At 36.6% G+C, this 15,748-nt stretch overlaps 1 protein-coding gene across 6 annotated transcripts in view; it reads right to left on the bottom strand.

Annotated features, from left to right (window-relative positions):
- Positions 1–15,748, bottom strand: part of ZMYM2 (zinc finger MYM-type containing 2) — an 87,034-nt gene that overhangs the window by 27,105 nt on the left and 44,181 nt on the right. For 5 of the 6 annotated variants that reach the window (XM_063148992.1, XM_063148997.1, XM_063148993.1 and 2 more), the window contains 3 exons: positions 15,422–15,537; positions 9,652–9,768; positions 8,935–9,085 (listed from right to left, as the gene is read on the bottom strand). In XM_063148992.1, the coding sequence (XP_063005062.1) occupies positions 8,935–9,085; positions 9,652–9,768; positions 15,422–15,537 (384 nt within the window). The remainder of the gene's footprint in view (positions 1–8,934; positions 9,086–9,651; positions 9,769–15,421; positions 15,538–15,748) is intronic. The other variant, XM_063148998.1, reaches the window with a different exon arrangement.

Here is a 15,748-nt window from a genome sequence, read left to right as displayed (position 1 = left end):
CATTAAAAGATGAATATTGTAGCTATTATATAGGCTATTTTAAGAATATATTGTATTTAAATCACCTCAAATCCAGTGCCTATTCCAGCTGATGCCTAAATCATATACTGCATACCTCTGTAATTGTCCCAATTTTACAGGAGAGAACAGACTCAGATGATGAAGTAACTCCCTATATTGAACACTGGAGGGACAAGATAACATTTACACAGACCTTTAACTAAGAAACTGCACCTGTTTTTATGTTCTACCAAATATCACAGCACAATCAAAGGTGAGAACTCAAGTCTTCCAAGTGTCCACTCTGCTAGGATGTGTGTATATAATCTAACAGATGCAGACTTCTGTACTTGTGGTAAGTTATGAAACTCAGTATGTAAGATACATGCTGTACTTCCTCTGCCATACAGAATATAAAAATACTATAATGTATTCAGTAATTTCAATTTTGTGACTTCTGCTATTGTCTATTAGGGCAGAATTAATATGTGTGAAACTGAGATACTATTTTTAAATCACTGAAAGCACAAGAATGCAAATGGAAGATGCAGCAGACTGAATCTTCCAAAAACAAAAGGTTATTGAGGAACTTAAACTTGTAATGCAACAAGCTTTCTAACAAATTAAATTTGCTAGTAATGTCAAAACAAGACATTTATAGAATATTGTACAAATGAGGCACTGTAGGTAATTTGGTTTAAAGTGTTTTTGTTGGGGTTGTTTTTTTGTTTGTTCTTTGGGTTTTTTCTTTTAAGTTCTTTAACAACAGAATAAAAAAATTACTAGCACAGATGGAAAGTGCCATATCCAGAAACCATCCTTAGAGTGCAAACAATTTGGACTTTTAAATACATTGCTTTGAAGGAAATGACAATCTTAAAGATAACAGTGTGTGCAAGCTATTAGTTAAAAGTACCAATTAAAAGCAAAATTTCTTGCCAGTATTTTCTCCTGCGGGCTGTATCTCTCATTATTGCATGGAGCATCGTATTCTTTCCACTTCTTTAAAATTCCAGAGATATCTTAGCACCACAATGTATCCTACTCTTCAGTGGTCTCTTAGAAGAGCCACCCAATGCTGCATCACACTTTCAAAACTACAGACTTAGAAACACTCTTCTACTACCAATCAGGCAACCTATGTCCATCTGGCTAAATAGTTTTCAAAAAGGAATGGAAAAAATAAACATTCTTCTTGGTTGCTGAACTACAGGAAGTAAAGTTGAAGATGATACAGCTGTTTTATTCTTAAAAGTTATCAGGTAAGAAATTTTCCACTCTACAGTCAAACATCTCCCACATCTCTGAGATTCATGGAAAATTACCAGTAAACATTAAATAAGGGGAAACAAAAGTAAAAAATTCCAGCCCTTAAGACCTAAATGCCTGGAAAACATGGGGTTTTTTTATAGATCACTGACTGCAGGTCTTCTTGCTGAAGAAGGCCTCTACAGAAGATAAAAATCCTGGTTTTGGATGTTGACGGTAGATTCTTAGAACACTGAAACTTGCTAAAGTAGAATCTTTACAAAGTCTTTCTTTTGCAACATCATGAGCAAAATTCTACAGATTTGTCTGAAACTCTTTTATGTATTTATAATAGGTAACTTCATCTATGGGGCCAGGGAAATACTGGCTCAGCTTCAAGATCTTGTGACTTCAAAGAAAGAGAAGCCGAAATGCCTTTCTTAGGTCCTCGGTAGTCTGCAGTCCAGCATATATGTTTTTATTACAATGCTACGGTTTTGACTGAAAGAGTAAGACTGTATGAATAAAAGTATTTGACTTTGGCAAAACAGATTCTAAGATCCAACAATTTGGTCTTCTCTTGCACAAGAGAAATTCTGAATCAACATAACAGTAATACCCATGCTGGCCTTGTAGATGTGACCATGAAGATGGCTTTGATTTACAGCACACTGTGAATGAGCAATACAAAAAGCACTGAATGTCTGACCTTTCTAATATAAACACTAAAATCCTAAGAGGTTGTTCAGCCTAACTCCCCTGGGGACTCGGGGTTCATGAGTATAAGCCTGCCTAAAACAGACAGCTGACAGTCCCAACATTTTGAACAAAGAGATCTGACTTTACTCAGGTAAGTTCCTCAAGATTTCTGCTACAACACCAGACCCACAAGTTACAGTGTGATCAGATAAAAACCTCTACTGTTTTAAAGTGCCTTGGAGAGAAAACAGCTCTTACTCTGAAAGAAATTGTAAGCACAGGTTATCTGGCTCAAGCTACATCAGCCATTAACTATGGTCTTTATTAAAATTCTAACACCATCTCACAAGCTGGCTGTCTCAGAAAGACCACTAAGGACCATTTTCAGAAGTATCTCCAACTCAAAATCTGAAGCAAACAAAAACCAAGTAGGTGAGAATCTGCTAACTTAACATATCCTTAATTACACTATTAGAATTCTGGCTTCCAAGTAAAACCCAACACAAAAGCTATATCTTAGGAGCCCTGAATTTTGGTCCCCCACATAAATGGTAGAGAAAGAAATGATCTGAACACATACAAGAGAAGACTGCTGACAAGAAAGCATCCAGGCAGTTCCTCAAAACCTTTACTACAGGGAAGTTCCAGGTTAAGTGAACCTCCTTTCTCTTGGCAGATCCAAGATCTCTGCCAGGTTCAGCCCAGCACTGCTGCCCACAGCAGAAAACCCTGCTTCATGTGACTGACTGCAGACTCAGTGCAAGTAAGCTACTAAGAACATGGTTTTAACTCTACCAGCAGCACCTACCTGAATTACAGGAAGTTCAGTACATTTCTACATCAAGTAGCTGTGTAAAAAGAAATGCTGAACTACAAATAATCCTGAGTTCTCAACACCAATCCCTTTCTACCACAGGGACTAATATATTTTATAAAAAGTAATTGTTCCACCCTAAAAGAATTCTCTTTTTACCTCTGAAATCCTGCCCTTACTAAACTACATTTGTCCTTCAAGTAACACTCAAAACTTGTTTTTCTCTCATCTTGTAGTAACTCCAATTGTTACCTGTTCTAGAGAAGAATAACAACAGGCCTTCAGCATCACAAGCTACATCTTGGAAGCTTTCTGGAGCTATATTCCTTCCAAATTTTTCTGCTCCATCTCCCTCTGTACTGATTTGAGTGCAAAACCTTTTCCATACCCACACTGCTATCACCTGCTGTCTCTGGATTCATAACAAACATTATTATTTTTAGGAAAACAGATGCAATGTGTCCAGATTCTGGGTCCTGCTTGGATTACTGTTAAAGTAGACCCTATCCTCTTCTGTGAGGAGAGAAGTTGTGTATACCCCTTCCTTCCTTGTCTTCACCTCAGGAACCTTTTATTATTATTCAATCCAACTTTATACAACTTCAGTTTATCCTACTATTTCCTGATATTAGGTACTATCTCCTTCCATTCTCCTCCCTCCTACTTCCACTCCAGTTACTCATGTTTTGCTTATTCTTAAATCTTTTCAGATTGATAATTCTTTCATGTTAATAAGAAACATCTTTCTTCTTCCCGTGCTCATAATCTCAGCACATTAAATTGCATCACCCCTTATCTGCACCACTCAATGCTGTCCTTGCTCCAAGAACTATATCAAACCTCTTTAAAAAAAGACACAACAGTGGAATTAACACTGAAAAATGAAAATCTAACAAGGACTGCTGGTGTCGAACAATGCACAGGATTTCACTTGATATTCTATACCATGTTACCAATTATCTCTCCACAAAGAAAAACAAAAATTTCAAGACTCAGTATGTGTACAGAAATTTTAAATTATATTACTTTAACACTATCAATGTTCTCCCTCCACAAAGAGAATGGAAGATAAACAATCTCTTCCAAAGCACAGTTATATCCCTTTCCATTTCTCAGCTACAAGAATACTGTAAGAAATATCAAAATCCAGGTTAACAAGTTAAAACTGTCCAATAGTTTCAGAAGAGACACATCCAAAAAGCACTAACTGGAAACTACAACTACACTGAGACTCTTCCACAAGTGGAATACCACAAGAACCAATTGTCCAACTCTTCCATGTGTTTATAGGTGCAGAACTTTGCTTTCTTTCAGCATAGCTAAAAGCCTTCACTTGGTGCTTCTGTAGCAAAGGAGCCGGTTAAATATCTCCTAAGGGACTTGTTAGAATTGAATATGCTGTCCCTTTTACCTTAATTCATTTCTATAAGCAAAAAATATTATTTTAGCTTTTACAGTAACAAAATTTGTTTGGGACACTCATCTGTGGCTCAAAGATTTCAAACCAGACTACTTAATCAGATGACACGGCCTGAACAGTCATGGCCACAACCATGGCCTCTGTGCCACCAGAGTTCCCTAAAGACAACTACCATGGCTCAACGAGATGCCAGGAATGTCCCATTCGAACTTCTGTCCACAGCAGACTAAGGATGTCAGAGTGTCTCAGGCCCAGGAATCTCTGAATACCTCCAACATTCACTTCTACTTTTCCACTAACCCAGTTTGCAGGAAAGGAATATCCTCCTGCAGTAACAACATGACTCCTGCAGTTGTGAACGAGTATTTTTACGGATCACGCATTTTGCAGTATTTAAGATGTGTTCTGCTTTTTACTTGCCCCTTTTTGCCAGGATATCCCAACTCAGCATGAAATAAAGCTTTAAATGAAAGCCACAAGGAAAATGACATTTCAGGTTAGAATTTATCTCAGGAGGGACACTGCCAGAAGTGGTCATGAGCAAAACCAAACTAGGCACTGTAGCAAGATCAAATTATTTCAACATGGCAGGCCTCCATCAAGAGCTGTTGAAAGGGACATAAGAGCTCTGTGAAGCACAAATCCTAAAGTGCGTAAAAGGGTGATTTCACACTGTCTTCAGAACTTCTGTATGCAAGCCCGAATTCTGTATATTTTATTTTCAAAAGCAGTATTGGTGCCTCTAAAAAAGACACTTGCTAATGTAAACTATTTAAAAAGCTGTGTATGAACAGCTTCTGTAGCTCTCACTTTAAAAATAATGAGACCAAACATCAGGAACGAAGAGATTCATACAGGGTTGATGGCAACTCCCTTTGTCTAGGGGGACACAGCAGCTCAGCACGGCAGGGACACTGCACCAACTCTTCCTCAGCCCATCCACCACAGAAGCCCAGCAACTCTAACTAAGTCTCAGCAGCACTTCATATCACACATCAGTTTTTACATAATTTTTTCCTGTTTCTAGTAACAACAGGAATTGCTATAAATATCAGGTAGTATCCTAACTGATTGTGAAATACTGGAATGTAAGAACCTCTACAAAACTTAACACACCTGTGTGTTTAGGCTATCTCAGTATCTGTAGTATTTTCATATAAATCTAAAACTTAATCAGTTTATCATTTAATAGTATACTTTCACAAACAGTCCACTGTGCAGTACTGCTTGGGAAAATCCCACTCTAAAATTGACAGTGCTTTACTGGAACCTTTCCTAGAAGAAGGTAAAATTACTTCGTTTCCTAAATTTATTTTTCCACTTGTTGACTCTACAGTATTTTAAAAGGTTATCTCTACTTAGAGATAATCTCTTAAAATGAAACATCAGAGATGTTTTCAGAGAAAACTCAATGTCTGCATTGAGTTTCATTTGTAGAAACCATAATTCCCAGATATTTACTAGCAGGCTATCAGGGTGATAGTACAGTTGCTAACTGCTGTCTTTTATCTGTATTATCCATCTGAAAGGAATTCCCAAGCATGAGATAACTGAGCTACTCCAACAGCTTAATGACCTTTTCCCTCCTAGAAGAAGACAACCACATATGAATCAGTGTTATTAAAATTTGCATTATAAAATTATTATGCCTGTGTTAAGTCATAGCACTTAGTTCTAATGGAAAGATGAATTAAATAAGTCTACAAATAAAATAAAATTATGGTGATACTCATCATAAAATAGTTTCATTGCTGGACTGCCAAAGACTGACTTGCTCTCCCAGACTCTCAGAAGAATTATGTATTACAAAAAAAACAAAAAAAACCCAAAAAAAAACCAACCCTCCCAAAATATCCCGAACACAGTAATTTGAAGATTTCCTCAGGATTAAAAACTTGTACAGCCTATCCTCAATTGTCACTCCTGCAACTACACATACATAAAAATCCACAAGCTACTTCTTTCTTTAGCATACATAATACATATTCAATTTAGACATAGATATTTTGGAATGCAGCATTCTAGTGGCAAAACACCAGGACAGCCTCAGCACCAGTGGAACAGATTAAACTCTTTCATCTACTCTGTTAGGGTTGTTCATTCTCCACATAGCATCCAATTTTTGGACAAAAACAGAAAAACCATCCTATACTGCATGAAGGAAACCATCTCCAGCACAAAACCTAGGTCAGTTCTAATCACACCTTATTATAATGGAGGTTTCAGCTACCTCCTGCACAGGTTTTGAAGTGTCTCAAGAGAAACATATAAAGAAACAGAGCTGGAATAAAACCACACAGAAATACTGATCCAAGAGATTTTAATGTGGGTGCCAGGGTTTGTGTGTAAATATATATGGATAAGCATGTGTGAAAAAACCCTTCAGGTATGAAGAATGGGAGCAATGACATCTTCAGTGCTCCAGCTGGGCAGCTGTAAGCAGTCAAGGGATATTTGTGGTTGATCTTATATATGCTTTGCCATCAGTCTGCACAAAGGTGAACAAGTAAGTACACTTGCAGAAATTTCAACACGTGTTTAATTTCTGAATTTATCTAGGAGCCTTTTATAAACACTCCCCTGAAAATTCTCCACATTTTCCCTTGAGGGTTCAATTTCTTCCAAAAACACCAGCAACTTTTGTGACTGAGTACCTCCGGCTATTCCTTCTCAAACTGAGATACATTGTCTTCTGATGAAGAATAATTGCATGCTCAAAAAATAATCTGTGTTGGTGAGGCTCCTTGAACAATGTGCAATATCAAAACTGGAATGGCCTCCACATCCAAAAAACATTTGGTACTTGTACTGGTTTTGTTACCTTACAAGCAGTTGGACATCTCTATCTGGAAAAAGACTTTGAAATTAAAGATAAACCAGTGATATTTAGGTGCCTGGAAAAGGGGGAAAAAAATCTGTCACATCTGATGATGGAACTTCTATTTGTTGACCTCCAAAAGTCCACCAGAAATCCTGGCCCTGTCCCTCCCACATCAGATCTAAGCATGATTCATTCTTGGATTGTACTGTTTCTGCAGCCATTGATGACAACTGATGGTTTTCCTTCAAAATAAATTGTCAATGGTTCCTTCAGAATTTCTGTCCAGGTCATTGGTTTATTTGCAAGAGGAACACATACAGCTCCTTGTCATATGCATCACAAAGTAGACCTCAGCTACAGCTGGCAGTTATACACTGTATTTATTCAAGTTATGATCTACTTAATGGTGCTTTTGACTATCTTCTCTCTATTACTCCGTGGTTCAGCAGCAAGCTGATAAACTTTGTCTTTATGGGAACATTTTGCACATTCACCATCACAAATGTGGTATTTACCCTTGAGCTGGAAGTCCAGCACCTGCAAACTCAAGACCTGCACTGATACACCTGGCAACATATTCCTCCCACTCAGTATCTCTATTTAAACAGGAGACAGTTTTTATATCTTTTCTTCCTCAAATTTTCCCAAAGGAAACACAAGTCCTCACTTACTTCAAGCATCCTCATACAGAAGTAGTAATGGCATAGGTGGCATTATGAATCCTACTCATTTCATTGTGACAGCCACCGGGCTTTAAACTGAAGGAGTCATAAATATTGACAGTAATAGAAACATATATTTTAATCTCCAGAAAAGTATCTTGCTCTTGTTTGAATGTATTCTGTGGAATTGTTTCAAACCTAGCTAGAGGTTGCTGAGCAATGCACTGATACACTGTAAGGCTGGGCCTTCATGTGTCTGTTTTTTACTCTCCAGCTATCACTTTCCAGTCCAGAACAAAACACTCCATTGTTCAGAAACAAAAGACTGCAAAGTACTGAGCTGTAAGGGAATGGCATGGAGGGAAGATTGCCTTCAGCCCTGCATTCCAACCCTTTCCAGCTTAACAGGATCCTCCTACAAGTAAACTCTCATATCTACTATTTAATCTGCCTGCAAGTAGAAATCTTCCACAGAGGTCTTATCAAATGACATTGGAAGTGTTGTTGTTGTAACTAAAGAAAAACATATTCACCGTATTTGTGAATAATAGGTCATCCAAACTTGTAGTTAAACCTCTAAGATCATGATTAAATACCAGTATCAAAGAGAGCTCACCAGAAGTGGAAAGGATAGGTCCTTGTTAAAAATCTGTTTTTCTGCTTTCTATTGAAACCATGCTTTAATGCAACTTAGAAGAAACCTAGGCTCATGGAGTTCCCTTTTACTTTGTTTTCTTTTTGAAAATCCAAGTAATTAGTCTGGCAAATTGTAGTGACAGTAATCAACACACAGCAATAGGCATCATTCAAGTTATTGCTTAAGTATCCATTCTAAGCCAACATAGAACTCCTACTATTATACTTAATTTAGAAACTGCTAATCAAAGAGAAAGCTTGGTGTTCATCAGCGCAGGTAATGTTGTGTATGCACTACTGCATACATTTTTAAAAAAAGAATGTGCAATTTTTTGTGCATATGTATGTATGCAATGTGCATAAAGGTGTATGTAGTTACACACACACACAGAAAAGTGCTACCCTTAACCTAGACTAAGTGGTGAAAAGCTCTAAAGGCAGCTCAGACAAATTAAAAAGTACCTGCATTAATAATACCAGCTACAATGACTTCAATAACAGTAATGAGGAGACTTCTAGTTTACCCTCAAGTACAACAGAATGAGTTGTAACCTTGAATCTTAACATATAAACAAAATAAGTAAACTGCAGTAGAATAACCAATACCTCAGGAAAAAACCAAACACATACATACCTTCACTGCAAAAGGGTCTTTTGATACCAGAGAAATTCACTGTTTCATGGAGCGTTTTCTCTTCCTGACAGTATTCACAGTATGTAACTATGCAGTGCAGTTTCTTATAATCATCAGAACATGCTCTGCTGCAGAACTGATACACTTTGTTCTAAATGCAAAGTTGCAAAGCATCATGAATAAGGTTAATGGATAAAATCTTAAGGTCTAACTAGTACAACTTGAAATAATAGTTGCCATTAAGACAATTTACAAAGTAAACTGAATTGCGAACACATAATTAGAGTGTGACTTCTAATGCTAAAAATTCAGAAATCCCAATTAAGCTGACAGTGCTACAAATACTCATAATTTTACATGAAAACACTGAAGAGAAAATATGCCACTCAATCACAGCATATCCTCTTTAGATACTTCTCTCAGTTCATAAAGAAGTGCAATAATGGTTTTTCATATCTACAATGAAAGCAGATTCCAGACTTACAGCTCATCTGAGAAAATACATTTTTTAAAATTACACAGATACTATTTATGAACAAAGACTTCTGCTTTTATCCATACTGAAATTAAATTATATTCTACAGGTAGATTTTATCTAAGCTTTTTAAAAGAAACTTCAATACTTTATAAAATAGCTAGAAAAGCTGTATTAAAGTTCTAAGTTTAAACTTTTAAAACACATCATCAATCTAAGAATAATATCAACATCCCCCTTACCTCCCATTCCAGTACTTCTGGTTTTGAACAGAAAGAACTTTTGCAATAATTACATTTCAACTGAATATCACTGGGAGAGACGAACTGGCCATTTGTTGAAGACTGAACACTGAGCGTCTGAAAAACATAAATATATATACATACATCACTAAGAAAAACAAGTTACTTTTAAAATGTGGGTTTTTTTCAATTAAGCTTACAGTGTTTTGAGAATTCAGGAGTTTATTTATAAGCTCAAGATCATTTCTGGCAAAAGCACAGCAAGTTGGTTCTTTACCTTAATTCCTTTTCCCATGTCATCTCAGATTTCTCAACTTTGAATCATTACCCTTACTTCCACCATAATTACTTTAAGTCATATTTTTTTACCTTACCTTTCTTATGCCTTTTATTTAAGGGTTAACATGTTTTTTGTAAAAATAAACAAAAAAATATCCCCAAACTGAATGCTTTTGTTAATCACAAAACATACTTTCATATAAAAACATTTCACAGCTGGTATTGTTTTGTGTTTTGGTGACAGACAAAGACCAACAAACAAATGTTTTCAAAGCCAAACCTCACCAAGGCAGATTATCAACATCTTATGTAAGCATACCACTTGAAAATACAACTACTAAAGTAAAAGGCATTCAGTGAGAAACATCACATCAACTCAGTTTATTAATAAACTAGCTAACAGTCCTAAGTAGCCTCAATCCCATGGCAGGAAGATGCAATTATTCACACAACCAGCCCCAAAACAATCCACTGGCTTAAAAATACTAAAGAATGCATGTGTAAGTATGAGAATTTAATTCTGTAACTGAGAAATTTCTTTAGTGCACTTCTGCAGCAATCAGTAAATAAAAGAACTCAATTATACAGTACCTGTACCTTTCAGTATGTCTTATATGCGCCAACAGAATAGAGTGTTTTTGCAAATTCCCTAAATAGGCAAGAACTATTGGAGTATTATAGATGTGATGTTCAAGACAAAGATCTGAATCAGCAGGAATCACAGACACTTGAATCCAGGACAACTTCTGTCTTCTCAACAAACTTTCCCACACTATTTGCAACAGAACAACTATATTTAAAGACAAATTCTCTTCAGATAGATTTGTTACTACCTCTCCACTGTGTAACAGTGAAAATTCAAAACATTTCTGTTACAGGACACTTTTCTTCAGACTCTTATGTTAGTAAGGGTTCACCTACACTAAAAAACAATTTAAAACTAGGTTGAGACTTATTGCTGATCTAAACCCTGATCTATGTGGGCTGCTACTGCTGAGTGCTAGCTGGCAGTGCAAACTGTATCATTTTATGCAGATGCATTAACTCTGTGTCAAGAGTCTGCAGACATTAAGTAGTCATGGATATTCCACAATCACAGGCAGGACCTGAGACCCAACTACCAGGCAGCAGAAAGATGACACCTTTACTCAATGGCCCATCAGCCTGTAACAACTTTTTATATATATAACGTCTACAACAACTTTTTTCTGATGCCTACACACAATATTATCACATTTCTCCCATTATACCCAGCAAATGTCCCTGTGGCTCAGCAAGGTTTGCTTCACTTTGGCTGCTGTAAATAACTGAAGACTTGCACACATGAGAGCCACAAAGGCATGTTTACTGCAAGGTCCAATCTGTGCACTTCTGCTTCTGCAGGTGTCCTCACAGAGCAAACACCATGCTTGACACATGCTGCTCTGTGCTTCATGGAAGCCCTAGAAACTCTCATTGAAAATGAAAAGAACTCAGGAATACCCAGCATCTCCAGCTCAGGAATGAAGGAGATGCAAAGAACTAGCAGATGTGACAACTTGTACAGAAACACTGAAGACAGACGGAGGAATGAAGATGAAATATACTAAATGATCATCAAATGAAAAGCAATCCTTATCTTTCACATTCGTAGTTATTTTTAAATACGGGACCCAAACATCCTATTGTGAGGGCTATAAGTTAAAAGTAAAACATAGTTTTCAGTTGTTTTCTGAGGTATGCCACAGTTACCTTCTTTTATTTCTTTCCATTACTGTTTACTGGGGTAGAAACTCAGACTCACAAAGTTTGGGAGCTGATAATTGAAAAATAACAAAAAGCTAGAGAAGTGAGAACAACAAAGACTGAGACTATTTCAAATTAGTATTTGTTTTAAAGGAAACATGCATAACTATAAGTTTAATAACTTATAAGTAGTTATATTTAGAAGTAATAACATTATTACATCTAAAAAAACCCCCAAATCAATTCTTTTTATCATTAGGTCCTCTGGTTAACTAAATATTTTTCTGGAAAAATCTGTAAAGAACTGAATTTATATTGCTGAAAGTTCTAAACCAAGCAGAAGATGGTTTTTAAATCAAGTTAATGAAAACATTGTTTTGTATGCCTCTTTAAAGTTTCAGTTATTCTGCTTACAATTAAAGACTGCTTCTGCATTATATTTTCAGCCAAGATGACATGCATGTAATATTTTCACCATCTTGCTTTACTTCTAACTTACAAGGTACTTAAAGTACCCTCAGAAATTATTTGGGGGCATAATTACACATAAGGAATAATAAAAGAAAAAAAGATTATAAATTCCTTAAAATCTTTCACCAGTCACCCTGAACACAAAGCTTTATCTATGCTGCGTTGTATCAAAGACATCTTTGAAGTTATGTACCTATGTTTGTTCTTTTGAGAGCCTGCCCTGAATAACAAAAGCATGAGAAGTGCAAGCAAAGCAAAAAAACCATTATCAAGCCCTCTTCAGCCTTCAATGCAACCAGCTCAAACTGCTCTAAGCTGCCAGTTTAATGATGAACACTGGGCAGGCACAGCCCAGGACCTTCTGAGAAGGCCACCACAGCTGCACAGCTTCTGCCCTGCCCCTGCAGCTTATGTGACAGAAGGTTATCCTTGCTCACAGCAACATGAAATCAAATTGTGGAAACATTTCTGTACACAAGTGTACATGTAGAACAGCTAGTAGGCAGCCAAACTGAGGTTAGGTGTTTCTTCCAGCTGAGAAAAAAAACCTCAAAGCTTTGAATGAATCAAGTTTTTCTTAATGCACATGAGAGAAGCACTTATGAGAAATCTTCTACATGCTGTCTTTCATTAGGACTGTTCCACAAGCAAAATCAATGGAACTAAATTAAATAGGGAAGGAAATAAACTTTTCCCCTGCACTCATGCACACACAGACTTTCCACCTTAGGCATAAAAGGCAAATTTTTATTATTAACAAACTTAGAAGAATATCTGTCTGTGTGCACACACATGTATAAGAGACATGCAACATATATAGCCAAGAACACTTCCAGGCACCATCACAATGGTGAAAGAGAACAGCATTAGTGAATAACCAGGGAGAGTAACCTGATAAAAACTATTGTACTTGTAATTCTTACCCATACTGGTCCTACAATTCTCCAAATACATCCACAAATTGGAAGCAAAGCCCAAACCAACTAAAGCCTGAGCACAAATTTTGTACAGACTTGTGTTTTGCCAGACAGCTTGTACTGTCAGACATTTACACAGCTGCTAACTCCGCCTCCATGTTCACAATAAATAATCAATAGTTTATTTTTCCCTTAATAGCAAGATCTTCAACTGACCCAGTAAAGGTACCAGTATCAATACTGGTTTAAAACAATACACCTTGGAACAGTTCCATCTTTAACTCTGCATTAACAACCTCCAAGACAGAGTGTGGAAGACAAGATTCAGTCCCACTGCTCTACCACCAACTACCAAACAAAAACACATATAGCAGGCTGTTATCTCTCTTTTACTCTTTCTTACAAGATTAAATGATCTTACAGGCTGCTCAAAGGAGAATACAGATATGGACATACACTGTACAACATGCAGCTCAGCTGAATCTTTCCAATATTTCAATCCATTAAAAGAACAACTAGCTAGAAACAAAAGGTTATTTGTAAGACACAATTGTAATCAATCCGTAAGTTCTGTAAAACAAACATACCCATTTGTAAACCAAAAGGACTAAAACCTCTGCAGAAGGGAAGAAACACAGGCCTGAGATAGCAATTATTCCGTTTTGTGAAGGATAACCCTTAAAGAAAAAAGTCTAGGAAGAGCAGGCAAAGCAGGAAAAGGGGATGAATATGAAGGCAGAAAACTAAAATAAGAGTTATCTCCATTAACACTAAAAATATGGAGTATTTTTACCGTAGTAAATTGACCATTTTTTCAATTTCATTTTTTTGTTCTCAATAGGTTCAATACCATACGTGTCACTTAGGTACAAGAGAAGCCTCAAGGGAACACTAACAGTGCTCACATTGTGGTATACCATCTTTTCCACCTAAATACTAAATGAACAGAACAAAGAAGTTGTTCTCATACATTCAACTCTAGCCTCCTGTGAATATATTTTATTTTTTTACACAGTGACTATATAAAAGCTATGAGAAGTTAAAATCCAACAATGGTGGTAACTGTGAGCAAATAACAACCTACTCATTCTTGGTCCTTACTGAGAACTCACAGACTGCAAGGCTGCTTCAGTTAAATTTCACTACAACCCTGACAGGAGATCTACGTGCAGCACTGAGACTGCAGCAGAAGCATGAGCACAAGGACTCAGTAAGACCACGAACCCACAGCCAGCAATACATGATCTGGCAGTTCTATTCAATAATGTTGCTTAATGCTGACTTATGTGCAAATCCAAGAAGGGCCAGGTTGAATTTGTCATTCCCTGGCTGGATTTGTTCTGAGAGTTCTTGGGGATGCAACTGATTGTAAAATCACGTACAATAAAATAGATGTTAGATGAGTTTGCACTGAGTATTACAGTCTGTCATCACATACTAACAATACTCAGGGATTCTGTTAATCAGTTCTATTGACAGACACCTACCAAACTGGTTATGATGGAAACAGAACATGGCTACATGACAAAGGTCCTACCCAGGGTATATTAAAGAAGCAATTGAAAGACCAATTTGCTGTCCAGTTGACACAAAACAGCAAAGTTCAATGACAAATGGGAAAACCCTGTGTGGGTGTAATTCTTCAACAACACACGAGGAAGCAATTATCAATTATCCTGCGTAAACCTGGGAAAAATGCTTTTACATACAAAAATTGAAACATATTCTTTTGAAATATCCTTTGATCACCAAGAGATTAATGGCTATGAAACATTTCACTTATGCTTTAACCTTGATTCATGCTGAAAATATGACACTTTCAACAAGCAGAGCAGCATCACCCAGAGTGCATGTCATTAGCCTAGCAACGACCCCCCCCAAGTTTTGGGTCACAATTTAAACAGCTGGTATTGTCCATAAATAAAATGGTTGAGGCTCTAATCTTCCATTTCAGAAGGAATCACTTTTCTCCATGGCAAACCTTTGTTAGTTCTACATGCAATATGAGAATTTTGTTATTTGGTTTAGTACAAAAGAAGCTAAATTTGTTGACCTTCAACGTAAAACAGCAAGGCTCACGTCTATGAAGAGGCTTAGGTGCTAAGGTGGAAAAAGGAAGATGAGCAGTGATACAGCTTTGTGCTTTCTAACAATATAAAGCAGAAATTGGTAAGTTTTTATAAGCTTAAGACAGCAGCTAGTGTTATTATGAAACAGCCTTCTGATCAAAGAAAATGTTATGAGCCAGGAGCACCTGCAATGTTAATTGTAAATCTCAAGCATGTATACACAAGCAAGTTAGCTTAATATTCAAATACTTAACACCAACACAGGCACACAAATATTTAGGGAGGAAAAGATTTAACACAACAGCTAACCTGAAATTTAGCTACACAACTGGAACTGCAAAAGTTGTACAGTTTTCCATCAGGCATTGTGGCTTGATATTGAGGTAATGAGTTTCGCTTACAAAAGTGGCAAATAATTTCCATACCTAAAAGAAAAACGCAGTTTACAAACAAAATAAACACAAAATAAAAGGAAAAAAAAAGGTATTACAGGTGAGCCCTTTTTGGCTTTTCAATGCAGAAAACTAAGATTAAAGTCTGTTTTCCAGTCAGTTTCTACAAGTCACACAAAGCAAAAAAAAATTACAGCAGTTTGGATAAATTCTTTCACTAAAGATCAGTACTAAATATGAAAAC

This window comes from Melospiza melodia, chromosome 2, assembly GCF_035770615.1.
Source record: "Melospiza melodia melodia isolate bMelMel2 chromosome 2, bMelMel2.pri, whole genome shotgun sequence".
Lineage (NCBI taxonomy): Eukaryota > Metazoa > Chordata > Aves > Passeriformes > Passerellidae > Melospiza > Melospiza melodia.
Note: the sequence above shows the minus strand (reverse complement) of the source record. Positions and strands in the feature narration are given on the sequence as shown.